This window comes from Cyanistes caeruleus, chromosome 9 (assembly GCF_971803275.1).
Source record: "Cyanistes caeruleus chromosome 9, bCyaCae1.hap1.1, whole genome shotgun sequence".
Lineage (NCBI taxonomy): Eukaryota > Metazoa > Chordata > Aves > Passeriformes > Paridae > Cyanistes > Cyanistes caeruleus.
The window spans coordinates 33,280,959-33,297,637 of record NC_141709.1 but is presented as its reverse complement, the minus strand read 5'-3'; the positions used below and the strand labels follow the sequence as shown (position 1 = coordinate 33,297,637).

Below are 16,679 nucleotides of genomic sequence, written 5' to 3'. Positions count from 1 at the left end.
GGCCTCTTTTTGTACTTTTATAAATAGCCTATTAATTAAGCCTGAGACCTGAGCACAACTCAGCTCATCCCACCACACTTGAGATGCTGAATATTCTTTAAGTCCAGAGACAAAAAGCTCTTTCCTGTTCCGTGGGGTTCCTGCGGTTTAGAGTCGTTTTATGGGAAGCATCAGTCTGTACTTAATGGTTCCATTTCTATTTCAAAGCAACATTTTCCATTTATTTAAACACCCTGGAAGAGCCTCCCCTTTCTTACCCATGTGAAAGGGATCGCTGTGCACCGTTGGTGAAGGGCTTCTTGTGGCTTGAAGGAAAGGATCCCCAGGGACAGCTGAGGAGCCAAGGAAGGAACCCAGGAGGTCTGGACCGGTTTGCTTGGGGCTGCTTCCAAATGGATCAAAGGCAGTGGCTGTGAAAACATATTTGAGAAAACGAAATCATTAACTTGCACCAGGAATGTGCTCCAGGGAAAGGGAATGCTGTGGGGAGAGGAAATCTGATACCTGCAGGTAGCAAATAAGAGACAGCCTGAGACTGTGGGAGAGCATCAATATCCCAAATTCTGGGCACCTAAAGAGCCCCATAACTTGTTCATGGCAACAAACTGACCCCATCTCTCATTTCCTGAGAGAGGCTGAATTTAGAGCCAGGCAAAGTGAGTATTAAAGTGTTCAGGCACTTCAGATGGAGTTTGAACTGCCAGTACAGGGGGGAAGACAGGCTGGAGCTTGGATTTACTGCCCTGCTGCAATTCCTGCCATTCCTGCTTCCTCTAAGGATAATTTCAGGCTGGTAAAGGTGATCCATGCTGGGGATAAAAGGACTTTTAGAAACAGCTTTAGAAAATAATGGATATCTTTCCTACATCACTTGTTACAAAAATCCAGTTGTTCTCAAATTCCATTTTTGATCAATTTGTTTAGGCTTCTCTCTTTCTTGTAAAACCCCAACAAATTCAGCCAAAAGAAACTCCTGTGAATTCACTCAGATGCTTCAGAACAACTTTAAGGTTAGAAGCATCCTGAAAGGTACAATCTTTTGTAGAAGGAAGCTCTGCACTCTGGTAATGATGCTGCTCATTCCTTATGTTGCTCAGTCACTACTCTTCATTTCCCAAGCGCTTATCCTTGTTCTCCTGCCTTGGGACAATTGGGCTGTGTGATTCTGGTTCTGCAGAGCTCATCAGTCCCTAAATCTTTTCCTGATCTGTTGCTGCACCTCTTGGGTGAGAGTTCTCAGACTGAGCCTACAACAGCCACAGCAAGACAACCTTCTCCAGGTACAAGTGACCAATTCCTTCCACTGAAACTTGGATTCTTCTCCTCTCTCTTTGCACTTGCTCCACTTTATCCTTCAAAAGATCCCTCTCCCTAATACCTATCCAACCACTCCTGCAGCCTGGTCTTGGAAGAAACAGAAACTCTCTATTTCCTACTCCAGGATTACTCTCACAGCTCCAAACCCCCTAAGTTAAAAGAGAAATCCAACTCATAGTGCTGTAGGTCTACCCAAACCCCCAGAGGATTTTTTTTTTTTAACTCTTGTGCACTACTGGACACACAATGAGGGCAAAACTGAGGATCTCCAGTGGCTGTTGGTGTGAGGAGCCTCCAAACCCCCAGTAGAGGTGGGTTTGGTGAGGATGCACCAGCTTAGAGCAGAGGAGGCCCCTTGGGACCCCCCGTGAAAGGGGGGTAGCCGAGAGCAGATCCCCCCTGGGATCCTCCAAGCCCAAGTCCCCCCGCTCAGCAGAGCCACCATTACCTTCTCCTACCCTCGGGGACGGCGACGGGGACGCCGAAGCCGCCGAGCGCCGCGGGGTCGAGTGCACAGATCCGGGTCCCCCCACGTGGAAAACCTCCTCAGCAGCAGCTCCAGCGGGGCTCTGGGAGCTTGGCCCAGCCACCCCAAACAAATCATTCAGCAGGTCAGAGTTAGAGGGGGCAGCGCTGGGCTGCGAGGGAAAGCTCTTGCTCATGGGGCTGCCATCCAGGCCCAGCAGGTCCACGTCCTCAGGGGGAGGTGCTGCTGGAGGCTCTTGCTGCTTTTTGCTGTGTTTGGGTGTCCCGTGGGGCTTGTCACCGCTGGCGTTACTGTGCTGACTGGAAAGGGACAAGAGTTCGTCATCTGACTGTTCGCTTTCCTCATGCACCAACGCTGCTCGATCCTCTGAGGTGGGGTGAGAGCTACTTTTGTCAGATTTCTGATCTAAATGATGATTGAAAATAAAATTAGGCAGCTGTTAGTTCGGTCATCACAAAGGTCCCGTAAAAATCAGCTTACAAGCAGAACAGAAAGCTGAGAATAGCACAGCAGCATTTGGCTAAAATAATTTTGCTTTTTCAAATAAAAGCTGGCAGATTTCTTCCCCAAAAGGGTTTTGCAGCCCTGGCACAGCTGGGGTCCCCATCCATGGAGGATGTGACACTTGGGGATGTGGTCAGTGGTGGCCCTGGCAGTGCTGGGGAATGGTTGGACTTGATGACCCTAAAGGTCTTTTCCAACCTAAAAGATCCCATGATTCCTTTGCCAAGACCAACCTAAATTTTCTCATCAAGGCTAATTTATTTCAAGTTTTAGCACGAAGGAGGCCTCGGGTGAAGGTTCACCCTAGAGCTGTATCAACAATGGTCCCACAGAGCTCAGTTTGAAGAGGACATTGCAGGAAAGGAACTCCCACTCCATTGCAAGGTCAGGGTGTGATCAGCTCTGTGATCTAACAGCAAACGTGCTGCAGTGGGATCCCTCAGGCTCACTCCATGCTCCAGGCAGGGGAACTGGAGTTTTTGTGTTCTTTGGAGCAGATTTGACTCTAAAGAGCAAGCCTTGCCTACCTTGCCAGCTGAGAGAGGAGAAGAATGCGCTCTGCCCAACGTTCCTGATGTTATCCTGGGGGGAATCCGTGGCACCTCTACCTGCAGCACAGCAGAGCACCAGAGAGGTGGAATTAAACAAAACCCAGCTCAGCACGAAGAAATTGTGGAAAGGGAATAAATCTGTTCAGCTCTTACCTGCCAGAGCTAGAGTGTCCTGGTGCTCCTGGTGGGAGGAGAAGAGAATGGAGGGATTGATGTCTTTTGTGGTGAAGTTCTCCCATGGGGGAGTTAATTCAGTTTGTCTGTCTGCAGACTGTATTTCTATGTCCAGTACAACATGAAAGAGCTGAGGGTATTTGTCTGGAGAGTCACAGGCATCCAGCTCAGGCCTAAAGAGGACAAGAGTGGTCCAGTTTAAAAGGGAAGAACATTTCTGGAAAGCTATAAAAAGGCTTTCAGTAAATTCAGGTTTTCATATTTCATCTGTGACTGTTCTCCCTCAGCCTTCATCAGGTTTTTATGCAACAGGTTTAATCAATGTTCAGCTTCAAATACTCACTTGGTGAATTTGAGAGTGGTTGTTCCCAGGGCTATGAATCCAGTATGAAATTGAATTTGGAATATTTGTGTGTTGGTCATCTGAAAAGAAAAAAAGAAAAAGCAGAGAGAACCAGACTGAACAAAGTTAATCTTAACGGCTGCATAATTGAATTCATTCTGCATCTTCTACAGGCAATATTTCCTTCTCAATATTCCCAAGTATTCCCAATATTTCCATCTGCCTTCAACCCTGCTGCTGCAGCCTCTGTACAGCAGAAAACCTTCCTTCAGGAGGAACAGGCCTTCTTTCCCTGCTTCTCTTTATTTCTGGGATCACTTCTGCAATGAAATGAAGCTGTTCCCACTGAATACATTGGAGAAGCAGGTTTGTGTCCCAAAAAACATAAAAACATAAAACCATTTCACTTGGAGTAGAAGCCTCAGGGAAATGTCATTTACACAGCAAAGGGCACCAGTAATGAGCAGAGAGGAGGAAAATATTCACTGCCCACTCTGCAACTTGAATACTCAAAGTATTCAAGTATATAAGTTTCAACTAAATCCTCAGGGAAATGATGGGGATTCCATGTTTAGCCAGCTCTTAGTTCCCCACACTGCCTCCACAAGAGAAGTGAAACCAGCTCCTACTTTGGCTTGGAGGCGTCCCCCGATGGTGGATCTCATGTGGTAGACGGAGACAACAACATCTCCATGGACGGTGGCTCCCAGTGGGATCAGGACCTTCCCTTCCTGCACACGGTATTCTCTTGGAGGGGAACAGGAGGAAAGGTAGAAGGGTTAAGCTCCCTTCCACCACGTGTCCACATCAAAGCTCTCACCTCCTCCAGGCCAAGCAAGGAGGAGCGTTCAGTGTTCAGCTTGGTTAAGACAGAAATATTCCACAGGAGGAACCGACAGAGCACTGGAAGGTATCATACTTCCTGCCAACCTCAGATCCTGATGTGTGTGCAGTTATCCCATTCCTGCCAGCCTCAGATCCTGATGTCTGTGCAGTTATCCCATTCCTGCCAACCTCAGATCCTGATGTCTGTGCAGTTATCCCATTCCTGCCAACCTCAGATCCTGATATCTGTGCAGTTATCCCATTCCTCCCAGCCTCAGATCCTGATGTCTGTGCAGTTATCCCATTCCTGCCAGCCTCAGATCCTGATGTCTGTGCAGTTATCCCATTCCTACTGACCTCAGATCCTGATGTCTGTACAGTAAATCCTGTTCCTGCCAACCTCAAATCCTGATGTCTGAGCAGTAAATCCCATTCCTTCCAGCCTCAGATCCTGATGTGTGTACAGTTATCCCATTCCTGCCAACCTCAGACTCCCTCTGGCCATTTATTTCACCCCCAGGCACTAACTCTCAGAGAACATCTCCATTTACCAGCAGCCAGGCCATGAGTGCAGCTCAGATATTCCACAGCAAAGTGGAAGTGGCTGCATGCAGCTGCCAAGGGGGTCAGGGGCTCACAGGAACTCACTTCATCCTCTCATACTCCTGGGAGGTGGTGAGGATCCTGGTCTCTCCGCTGAGGATGTCGCAGAAGGGCCGGCAGCCGTTGCGCTGCTTGTTGAAGCAGGGGACGGGGCTGAGGGTCACTGACTTGATGGTGAGCGGTTTGCAGTGGGGGATGACAGGTTTGTCTGCTATTAGGTCACAAATGTATCCTATGTACCTGCAGGCAGAGAAAACCAGGCCTGAAATCTCCATTTCTTTCATTTCCTACCCAAAATCTGCCTCGAAATCCAGTGGATTTCAGAGGACTGGGAGTGTTCCATGTGCTCCAACATCCCTGCAGCTGGCACAGGAGAGGGATTCACCCTGTTAGCCACAGCTTCAGCATGGGATGGTTGGGTTGGAAGGGCCTTCAGCAGCCATCTAATCCCACCCTCTGCAAAGAGCAGATATATATAATAATATAAAATAGCGGAGTAATTCGGGTTGCAAGGTCTGCAGGTGGCCTGCTCTCTGCTCAGAGCACGAGCAGCTTCCCAGCTCCATCTCAGAACTTGATTTTGTGATGGCAGTGATGCCCCAGCGAGGATCTCCAAGGAAAGAAATCCCACAGCTGCTCTGGGCAAGCTCTTCCAGCACCTGATCCCCAGTCATTTCTGAGGAACACTCTGGGATCTGAGCCTAGGGGTCACAGCACACCTGCCAGCTCTTTGGGCAGCTTTGAGCATGAGGAACGGAGCTGGCAGTGCTGAGCCAGGCTACTGTACCTCCTGTGAGATGGCCACAGTACAATTCCAGGTCTCTTGGTGTTCAGCAGCTGCATGGCAGGGCCAGGATGAGAGAAGAGGTGACAGAAACAGAACATTGCACTGACCAGGACTGCTGAGGCTGCACGGCCGTCCTGGCAAGGAAAGGGACAGAGAGGAAAAACTGTATCAGAAAGATCCTTTAAATTCCAGCTGTCCACTCCTCCTGAATATAACTGAAGAATATATACCTCCTCCTGAATATATGAATATGTACTCCACAAAATACCATTTATCCAGAAAGACTAGGATTGAGAACACAAGATGGGGAGGAATTTTGAGTTCTGTGTCATTTGTTCAACACCCAGGGCTTCAGTGAACAATCAAAGCTAAGATAAAATCCAGGGAGCAGCCAAAGCTGAGGGTGGTTTACACTTGTTTGGAAAGCCCACAAGAACATTTTGGCTGCAAATGTTGGTGTTTTGTGGCTGCTCCCCAACTGTAATTTTATAATTATTTCAAACATAGGCCTGGAAGTGACCACAGGGGTCAGAGTGCACCCATCCTGCAGCTGCAGTCAGTCCTCTAATCGAAATTTATCCTGGAAAAAGATAAACAAAGAAAAAATCCAGGCTCCCTCACCCAAACACCTCCACAGCTCTGAGCTTACAGATTGCTCCTGATGGGGTTTTTTCAGGTGATTATGGGGGAAGGTTTGCTGAGTCACATTGAGAGATCAAGAATATAGGAAGAGCAGGAGAAAATCAGTGTATTCCCAACATCCTGGGTTCCTGATGTACACCTTCCACTATCCCAAATGGCTCCAAACACCTTCAAACACTTCCAGGGATGGGCAATCCACAACTCCTCAAACCTCACCACTCTTGCTCCTTGCAATTGTTTTTTTTCAGGCACCTTTTAGGCATTCCAGCCATTTTCTGTAGGGTTTTCTCTACTGGAGCTGATCCAGGCCCCAGGAATCTGCTGACAGGAGCAGACTGTTTGCTTTTCCCAAGTTTAGCCCCTGCCAGTTGTTTCTGACAAGATCTCTCAGGTTCATATCAACTAATGTTGATGGGTTTCTGCAGCCTTGTTAGAAAGCTGTTGGGAAGGCTCCCTGTCCTTTATCCCATTATCCTGATATCCATTGCTCAAAGGACAGGAAAGGAATTGGATTTTTGAGTTGGATTTCCAGGATTGGAGGCATCAAGCGCATCCTTCTCTCTGTTTGAAGGGAATTTACGTGGCGGAGCCGCTGGCCATGTGCTGTGCAAGGCAGAAATGGCACAGGCTCACGTGGGAGCTCTGTGCAATTTGAGATCAGTCATTTCCTCCATTCCCCCTCAGTTTCTGCTGATCAGGGCTGACAGCCTCCTGGTTTAATTTAGGCTCCAGGAGCAAAGCAGAACTCTGCTTTTGGGCATTGCTGTCAATGTGAAAGGTTGGATGGAGTAAATTAGGAGTGATCCAGGATCGCAGCGCCCTCACACAGCACAGCACTGCCCAGTGCTGAATAATCCCTGGGGATTATATCCCTCTGAGCAGAGGCAGCCAGGTCCTTCAGCCAGGCCTGACCACTCCTGATGGCAGGAGCCTTCAACAATCTCCATCTCACAGCTCAGAGCTCCCAGCTCTGTGTTTCTGCCCCATTTCCAGCCCCCTCCAGTCTAAAGGCTGCATTTCCTTTCATTCCTTAGATGAAAATGCAAATCACAGAATCACAGAATGGTTTGTGTTGGGAGGAACCTCAGAGCCCACCCAGAGCCATGGCAGGAACACCTCCCACTGTCCCAGGCTGCTCCAAACCCATCCAGCCTGGCCTTGGGCACTGCCAGGGATCCAGGGACAGCCCCAGCTGCTCTGGACACCCTGTGCAAGTCACAGCAAGCTGGGTGAAATTCAAACCTCTCCTAGAGAACGATTTTTGACCTCTGTTGCTTTGCATTCCTGCTTCTCATTCAGCGATCCTCTTCCAGCTGAGCTTTGGGTGATGATGTCCCTTCCTCTGGGTCAGTCCCACCCATCCTCACACACAGACTCCAGACACCCCACGGGCAGCGTGACCCTGACTCCCCAGCCCCGGGCTGGTGGCTGTGGGGTGCACTCACCATGCAGTGGATGACACAGACGTTTTTGGGGTTCTGCTGCAGCCAGTTGTGCATGTTCTTGCAGACAGCGTAGAGGTTGTGCAGGCTGGGCGCCTGCCGGACGGGCCAGCTACACTCAGACACCTGCAGGGATGGCACCAGCCACAAAAACAGCTTTGAACAAGCCCTGCTCTACAAATTCTCCCTGCCAAGAAATCTGCTTGTCCTTTACAACCCGGAGTTACATGCTGGAAGCCTACTCCACCCCTCCTCGTGCGTAACTCCGCGCCGTGCCCGCCGTGGGTTGTGAGGAGGCAGACAGGAAAGCTTTCTCAATGAAATAACATCAGGCTGATGTGTTGTTCCTGGCTGCACATTTTTCAGAATTTACATTTCACATCAGATTATCTGGAGGGGCTCCTTCACAACGCTCCGGTCTCGCATTGATTTCTAAAGCCTTGGTACAAAGTGTCCCTAAAAACCGCTCTGATTTGCACAGGGCTCTGAGCATCTGTTGTTCTGAATCGTTCTGGGCCACAGGATTTCCAAGCCCTGTGTGACAGATATTAAACTGATGAAAGGGAAAGTTCTGTTAAAAAAAAAAATAAAATAATAATAATCCAATCTGTGAAAGAATATTAATGTATGAGCCAGGAAAATGAATGGCTCCTTAGAGCTGAAACCCCACAAATCCTGAAGTGTGTCTGGTTCTTATTCCTCAGTCCTTGCAGTCCCAAGCAGCACATCAAATAGCCCTCGACAGACATCTCCCTTTCATCTGGTTTTAATTGAAATATGTGTTTTTTTAAAAAAAAAAGGCATTTCTGGCCAGAAGAAATTTAAAAGAGAAATGTCCTGAGGCTTGTCCTCAGCTGAAGAATTGGCTCCCTCCCTCCCTCCCTCCCTCTCCCTCTCTCTCTCTCTCTCTCTCTCTCTCTCAGCTGACATTTGGCTGCTGCTTAATGGGAACAGGGGAGGAAGGAGATGATTTGCCCAGATGTTCTTAAACAGCCACATGATCCCCAGAACTGTTTCATCTCTCAGAGGAAGGAAATGCTCCGGGTTTTATAAAACTTGCACTCAAGGTTCTGTCTGATACCTGCACAACATCTTGGAGCAGAAACAGGCACTGGGATTCCAACCAGAGCCCTGCCAGGCTGTGCCGTGTCCAGCAGGGATCCCAAAGGCTCCCGTGGGATGCAGGGACAGGCCAAGCTGGCAAATTCCAGCAAATGAGATATTTGTCTGATTGGTTTTTAGATCTGTGAAAGTTTTGGTCTCCAGAATATCCTGCTGTGAGCAAAAGTAGCTTTGTGTTGTAGAAGCCACTGAACAAATCAAACAGTGCTCAGAGTTTGGGGAGCAGGGAGTGACCATTCCCTATTTACCCTTCTCCTGTCTCCAGAGTTTGTTTCATTCCTTCTGTTGTACATCCTTGATTTTCCCTGTTAGAATTCCTACAGTGACCCTTCCCCTGACAATCTTCTGAGCAGACCTCCCTGCCACACATCTGGAAAAGCTATTATCACTTCTCTGGTAAATAATATACATTTCCCACCAGTCCATAATTACATATTTATGTTGCCTCTAATTACACATCTGCCTGATGGTTTGCAATTAGGAAATTAAATGTGTGCTTGGTGTTTCTGTCAAACAGAACCTCACCAGCACTCAGCACAGACAACCTTGGGGGAAAAGCAACTGGAATTCTCCAGCTCTGGGAATTCAGCACTTGTTTGGTTTTAGCAGCAGGGCAGCAACTGCCAGGAATGTGACCCGTGAGGGGCTTTGAAGTTTGGGTTTGTTTAGTGCTAGATTTGAGTTCTGTGTTTGGAAGCTGCTCTCAGGGCAACAGGAGCTCTCCTCTCCTCTCCTCTCCTCTCCTCTCCTCTCCTCTCCTCTCCTCTCCTCTCCTCTCCTCTCCTCTCCTCTCCTCTCCTCTCCTCTCCTCTCCTCTCCTCTCCTCTCCTCTCCTCTCCTCTCCTCTCCTCTCCTCTCCTCTCCTCTCCTCTCCTCTCCTCTCCTCTCCTCTCCTCTCCTCTCCTCTCCTCTCCTCTCCTCTCCTCTCCTCTCCTCTCCTCTCCTCTCCTCTCCTCTCCTCTCCTCTCCTCTCCTCTCCTCTCCTCTCCTCTCCTCTCCTCTCCTCTCCTCTCCTCTCCTCTCCTCTCCTCTCCTCTCCTCTCCTCTCCTCTCCTCTCCTCTCCTCTCCTCTCCTCTCCTCTCCTCTCACTTTAAAGATCATTTTGCTCCCACCCTGCCACCTCCCACCATCCCAGCGTGCTCCCAGCTCTATCCTTGCACACTTCCAGGTTTGGGGCAGCCACATCATCTCTGGAAAAGCTTTTCCAGTGGCTCAGCACCCTCGCAGTCCCCTCTCCTGGGCACCTGGGGCTTGCTGAGCCCTTCATCCACACCCAGGCAGGAAAATGACCCAGCAGGACATGGATTCACCTCCCTCCTGCAGCACCACACAGCACAGTGACCTACTTTGGTCTTAGGAGCAGAAAGTTTTAAAGAAAGCAGGAATTCCAAAGCTTTTCCTGCCAAAGAACAAGTGTGTATCGCAGTGCAGCCCCTCTGACATCCTCATCCCAGCAGAAAACTCACTGGGATTTCACCTTCTTCAAAACCCTTCAGTATTTTCTGTAAGATATATAAAGCTCAGCCTGGGAATTATTTCATGTATTGTGTTGTTCACACTTCTTTCTCATGAAAAATACTTGGAATCAGGAATTCCCAGCCCGTAAACTGAAAACACAATATTTTATTAAAATAATAAATATTTTAAAAAATATTATAAAAACATTTCTTCTTAAATTAATGCTTTTTTAAAAACAAAATATTCTATTAAAAGATAATTTTTTTATTTTCTTCCCTTGTGAGTCAAGGCAATGGCTCCAAAGCACTGAGCTGTCCTTTGAGAGTGACATTTAAAGTCACTTGTTGAGGTGTTGGGCAGGGTGGGAGATAATTCCCAGGATTCAGGAATTATGACCAGCTCACACAGCAACAGATCTTTAATGCTGGGCTTTCACAAGTAGACAAATCTTTCTCCACCCACAAACAGCATCAGTGACGCACCAAAATCAATCAAGACTGAGGATTCAGAGCTCTTAATATCTCTTAATTAGTCTTCCCTTCATTTACTCCTCTTTGAAGTCTGGTTGCTGATGGCCACAGAGAAATTTGCTTCAGGTGTCAGTGAGTGGTTTCTGGTGATCAGAATTTCTGAAGATAAATTCAGCTACACCTCAAATTAAAACTAAATTAGGCTTAGATTAGATTCATTTACCCTGACTGAGGGTTAAGCCTGACAACTGCTGCAGCCTTTTTGGGTTGAAAGCACCAAAAAGCTAGAAATTTTTTTTTTAAAAACCACAACACCAAAACACAGCACTCCCTTGTGGGAGAGGGAAAGAACAGGAAGTTTTTGGAAAGATTAAATCTAATCTTGCATTTCAGCAGCAGCATTTGATAGAGATTTCCTCTAAAAGCCATTAATGAAGCAGAGCCTCGCAGTGCTCCTGATGCTGCTCTGCTTTTAGAGAGGGAAACTGGGCCAGGAGGTTCAGGTGCCTTTTTAAAGTCACAAGAGCCCCAATGCCCCTCACATCCCATTTCCATCCCGTGCTTTTCCTGCTTGATTAAAGCCCAACTGCAAGAAAATCATCTCCCTCCTTCTATTGGTAATTTCTTCCAAAGGCTTTTCATTTTATTCTTTCCCTTCAGCAGCTCCAACATTCTGTAGGAGATAAAACTCTGTTTTATTCTTTATTTCTCTGCAGCCCAGGCTCCTCACACCAACGTTATCCCTGAACTTTCCAGCTCTTTCATCCCTGTAAACCCACCCCAGCAGCTTAAAAACACCTCTAACTCCTAAAGCACCTTCAATTGTGGATACAGCAGGAGCTGCTGCCCCTTTCCCTAGGGAATTTCCCCCCATGGAAGGCACTCACCCTGTTGTGGAACTTGGCACTGCGATAATATTTGGGTGACAAGTTGAACACGGTGTAGTGGTCGGGGTGCCTGGAGTCCAGGAACGTCCTGACATCCTCGATGTGGTTCCTGAATCCCAGCTCCACGCCTTCAGCAGGAAAAGACATCACTGGGAAAGCAAGGAGAGGCCAGGATGAGTGGGGCTGTATGGATTTGTGGGGTTTGGGATGTGACAGGCTGTATTTCTCCACGGAGAAGTGCTTACCTATGATCCTTGAGGTAATGTAGGAAATATCCAGCTCTCCCTTGGTGTAACTAAGAGACAAAGCAGGAGACAGAATTTAGGCACTTTAGCAGCACGTTAGCACTGTTTGCCCAGAAAAATCTACCTATCAAGCAAGGAAAAAATCATCTTAAAACGAATTCTTAAGGTGCAGACAGTGACCCAGCCTCCCTCTCACCACATGCAATTAACTGGATGCAAAACCTGCAAGAAAGGTCCCTTTTCCCTTTTGTCGTTAATTTTCAGTGCCAGTTTCCAGGAGAAATCCCCAGAAGTTTGAACTTTGCAGATCCTTCAAACCCTCTGGGGTCTTGCATTAAATTTCCTTAAATTCTTGTAGCCCCCTATCCCTTGGAGCTGGGCACAGGGGACAACAGCAGGAGAGTCCCCAGAGCAAAGTCACCTCATTCCAAAGCTTCCATTCCAAGGTGGATTTAGGGATGGGGACACCAGCAAGCACAGCAAAGAGAGGCATCAACACCAGTGACAAAGCAAATATTCAGGTGGAGGTTCTCTAGAAGGATCCCCCAGGGAATCCTCCAGGAATTGGAGAGCAGGTGCTCTGCTTTTCACAGGGATTTCCCAGATTTTAGGGTGCTGATGCTCACTGTGAAGTTTACGTTGTTTTCCTTTGGTTTTCCCCCCTTCCTTGAGGCCAAGCCCCAGTTATGAGACAGAACCAAAGAAATCATTTGGGCTTTTCCCCTCCTCCCTCAATCCGTGCTGGTTCAGTGGGACTCTCCCGCTTTTTCCTGCTTTGGGTGCGCTGTACCTGGCAACAGACTGCATGACCTTGGAGGAGGTGTCCTTCAAGGTGTCCTTCAGGTTGTCCTTCAGGTTGCTGAAGAGCCTCCCTGCTCCTCCTTTCACCATGTCCAGCAGGCCTCCCCCGTAGCTGGACTCCATGTCTGGTGACGAGGCACCTTCAACGCAACGAAAGCAAAGCCAACATCACCGGTCTGGAACAAACCCCCAGCACCCCTCTGCTCTGTCCACCCCAAACACATCCCCTCGTTGGAGACAGGAGTGAGCTGAGACTTGTCCAGGTCTGGCCCCTCGCTTTGGGAAGGACGTCGAGACGCCTGAGCGCGTCCAGAGGAGGCAACGAGGATGGTGAAGGGTCTGGAACCCCTGTGAGGAACAGCTGAGGGAGCTGGGGGTGTTGAGCCTGGAGAAAAGGAGACTCAGGGGTGACCTCATGGCTCTCCACAGCTCCTGAAAGGAGGTTTTGGGCAGCTGGGGTTGGGCTCCTTCTCCAGGCACTGACAGAATGAGAGGACACAGCCTCGAGCTGCACCATGGAAATACAGGTTGGATATCAGGGAAAAGATTTTCATGGATAGAATAATAAAGCACTGGAATGTTCTGCCTGGGGAGGTGGTGGAGTCACCATCCCTGGATGTGTTTATGGAAAGATCTGGATGTGGCACTGGGTGCCATGGTCTGGTTGTGGTGTCAGGGCTGGCTTGGACTCGATGATGTTGAAGGTCTCTTCCAAGCTGGTGATTCTGGGAACTCTGTGAGTGACAGAATGAGAGGACACAGCCTCGAGCTGCACCATGGAAATACAGGTTGGATCCTAGAGAAAAGATTTTCACAGAAAGAATAATAAAGAACTGGAATGTTCTGCCTGGGGAGGTGGTGCAGTCACCATTTATTATAAAAAGATCTGGATGTGGCACTGGGTGCCATGGTTTAGTTGTGTCAGGGCTGGGTTGGACTCGATGATCTTGGAGTTCTCTTCCAGCCCTGGTGATTCTGCTGCTGTTGTTTCTTTGTGTGGAATAGTGGAATTTTTATTGCACATCATTTTCAGATGGTATTGGAAGGTTTGGACTGAATTGTCTAGCAGTCCACTGAAATGTAGTTCATTAAGCAATGATTAAATGACAATGATTAGTGTGTGTGGCAATTAAACTTTTCTCTTTTTAGGTAGTTTACATTTTTTCTTTACGGATTCTTATGGGGTAGACTTTTTATTTTTGTAGGTGAAAACTATTTCCTTGTGAGAATAGATCATTATGCAAACTGATTGTTATAATTCTTTTCTTTTGGGAGTTTAACAGGCTAGCTTAGCTAGAGTAGCAAGGCCTAATTTTACAAGGCCTTTCTTTTATAAAGTTTTTACTTGCAAGTAACAGCCATGAGCATGAGGAAAAGTGGTTTTCCTCCTCAAAGCCATGATTTTTCAGGGATGAGGGATGGCTCATTCCTGCCAGCTGGGCTCACAACTCTCAGCACTTTGTGTAGGTTGAATGTTCAGTCTCAGCACAGCGAGGACAACATGGGAAAATATCTAAACTGGGGGTTGGAACTGAACATCAGCCAGGTGTGCCCAGGTGTGCCCAGGTGTGCCCAGGTGTGCCCAGGTGTGCCCAGGTGTGCCAAGAGGCCGGTGGCACCTGGGCTGTGACAGGAATTGGGTGGCAGCAGGAGCAGGGAAGGGATTCTCCCCATGCTGGGCTCTCAAGGGCTGTGGCCAGTTCTGAGCCACTCAGGACAAGAAGGACACGGAAGGGTTGGAGCGTGTCCAGGGCAGGGGACGGAGCTGGGAAGGGGCTGGAGAATCCCTGAGGGAGCTGGGAAAGCTCAGCCTGGAGCAAAGGAGGCTCAGGGGGAATTTCTGGCTCTGCACAAGTCCCTGGCAGGAGGGGACAGCCGGGGGGATTTGGGATCTGCTCCCAGGAACAGGGACAGGAGGAGAGGGAACGGCCTCAGGCTGGGCCAGGGGAGCTCAGGGTGGACAGCAGCAGGAATTTCCCCATGGAAAGGGGAGTCAGACACTGGCACTGCCCAGGGAGGGTTGGATCCCCATCCCTGGAGGTGTCCAGGCCTTCCTGAGACAAGGTGAGGATCAGGCACAGCTCAATGGTCTGGGAGGGCTTTTCCAACCAAATTAATTCTGGGATTCCATGATCTTTAAGGTCCCTTCCAACCAAAGCCATTCCATGGTTCTAAGCTCCCTCACCTCCCAGCACAGCTCAAAGCAAGATCAGCTCTTCAGCATCCAGCAGATTTCCTTCTCACAGCTCCTCAGGAGTGAGGAAAAGACTCTCCCTTCCCCCTGGGACATCCCTCACAGGGATTTCCCCTTCAGGAAAACCCTTCCAGCTGCCATGGGATGTCCAACCCAAACTGTTCTACAATTCCATGATAAAATGATTATTTAACTGCAAATGCACCCCCCATGCTGAGCTATCCATAAATCTGGAGATTCCTTTGGGAAAGTGATGCTCCTCTGATCCACAAGCGCCTGATCCAGGTCCTAGACTGGTAAAATTGGAGGCCACATCTCCTCTACACTCTGCCAGCTTCAGAACACAAGATACCTCCTCGAGGCACAGGAATATTCCTATTGCCAAACTTTCTGTGGGTATGATTTTAAAAGGAAAAATTAAAAAAAAAAAAAAATAGAAAGAAAGAAAGGAAAAAGAGAAAGGAGAAAAATCAAAGAAGCTTGTTGGCTTCCAAGCATGGAATCAGTGTTTGATCTCCCCTCAAAAGTTTTGTTTTCATGTTACTCCGTGCTGGAAGAGCCAGGGGTGGAAGGAGGAGATGTTCAAAAGGGACTTTTGGTTCTGCAGGTCAGCTTTTAAAGGAAAGGAAGGCAGGAAAGTGGTACCTTGGAACAGGGAAAAAGGGACAAAGGATCAGAGGTTCAACAGCATTGGGCAAATTCTTACAGCTGGAAATGCTGTAGGAGAGCAACAGAAGGGCTCTGAGAGTATGGAAAACTTAAAATCTTCAGAAATCAATCTGAAGATTTAAAAAGTGGAGAGGAGAAACAGAGAACGAGACTTTCACTGTATTTCTAAGAGAAGCAGCAGGAATCAATTCCGAGTTTCCTGTGTCCCCTAAGGCAGAGAATCAGAAAGGATGGTAGAGGAAGAAACTGCTTCCAGTGCCAGAGGGCAGGGCTGGATGGGATCTTGGGCAGGAATTGTTCCCTGGCAGGGTGGGCAGGCCCTGGAATGGAATTCCCAGAGCAGCTGGGGCTCCCTGGAAGTGTCCAAGGCCAGGTTGGAGCATTCTGTGTTCAGAATAAACCTGCAGCAGCCACCAAGCACAGCATCACCAGGCTGGGAGAAACCTCCACGACCATCGAGTCCAACCCCTCAACTAAACCACGGCACCGAGCTCCACATCAATCCTTTCTTAAACACATCCAGGGATGGTGACCCCACCACCTCCCTGGGCAGACAATTCCAGTACTTTATCACTCTTTTTCCTAATATCCAACCTAAATTTTCCTCGGTGCAGCTTGAGGCTGTCTCCTCTTGTTCAGCCACTTGCTGCCTGGAAAAAAGAGACCGATCCCAGCTGCCCACAACCTCCTTTCAGGGAGATGCAGAGAGTGAAAAGGAAAAACCAAATACAGCAGCAAGCTCCTGCACTTCTTTCCAAAAGCCAGACATGTCAGGTAAGAGCGTTCCTGCCGTGCTCCACCCTCAGCAGTGAGATTTCAGCTGAAGGAGCCCCTGCTGGCAGCACCAGCCTGCTGGTGAACAGGATGGGAGCTGGAGAAGTGTGGAAATCTTAATTAAAGCACTGAAGTGCTAATTTTACAGAGGATCAGGAGAAGGATGTGCAGGAGAACTTCTCCTCCCAAGGCAGAGAGAGCTTTGGAAGAGAACAGTGACCTGGGGGAGCTCAGAAGGATGTGCTGAGGGTGGCAGAACCAAAGATGTCTGGATTAGGCAGGCCAGGAAACCCATTCCTACCCAGGGAAAGAAACCACAAATCCAGAAGGGAAATGCCCCCTCCTGCTGTCCCCTGCAGTGCCACGAGCAGTGTTTGTGCTTA

The 16,679-nt window shown here is 48.6% G+C and overlaps 1 protein-coding gene and 1 long non-coding RNA gene across 7 annotated transcripts in view; one reads left to right on the top strand and one right to left on the bottom strand.

Moving 5' to 3' along the window:
- Positions 1-16,679, bottom strand: part of DNAJC6 (DnaJ heat shock protein family (Hsp40) member C6) — a 41,533-nt gene that overhangs the window by 8,342 nt on the left and 16,512 nt on the right. For all 6 annotated transcript variants that reach the window (XM_086841625.1, XM_086841627.1, XM_086841626.1 and 3 more), the window contains 12 exons: positions 12,649-12,799; positions 11,859-11,908; positions 11,614-11,762; positions 7,679-7,801; positions 5,592-5,725; positions 4,850-5,044; positions 4,006-4,123; positions 3,377-3,456; positions 3,013-3,206; positions 2,836-2,916; positions 1,766-2,209; positions 258-410 (listed from right to left, as the gene is read on the bottom strand). In XM_086841625.1, the coding sequence (XP_086697751.1) occupies positions 258-410; positions 1,766-2,209; positions 2,836-2,916; positions 3,013-3,206; positions 3,377-3,456; positions 4,006-4,123; positions 4,850-5,044; positions 5,592-5,725; positions 7,679-7,801; positions 11,614-11,762; positions 11,859-11,908; positions 12,649-12,799 (1,872 nt within the window). The remainder of the gene's footprint in view (positions 1-257; positions 411-1,765; positions 2,210-2,835; positions 2,917-3,012; positions 3,207-3,376; positions 3,457-4,005; positions 4,124-4,849; positions 5,045-5,591; positions 5,726-7,678; positions 7,802-11,613; positions 11,763-11,858; positions 11,909-12,648; positions 12,800-16,679) is intronic.
- LOC147651772 (uncharacterized) lies at positions 1,605-8,405 on the top strand. The gene is made up of 2 exons (XR_015273688.1): positions 1,605-4,580; positions 4,625-8,405. It is a non-coding gene; the product is annotated as an uncharacterized LOC147651772 (long non-coding RNA).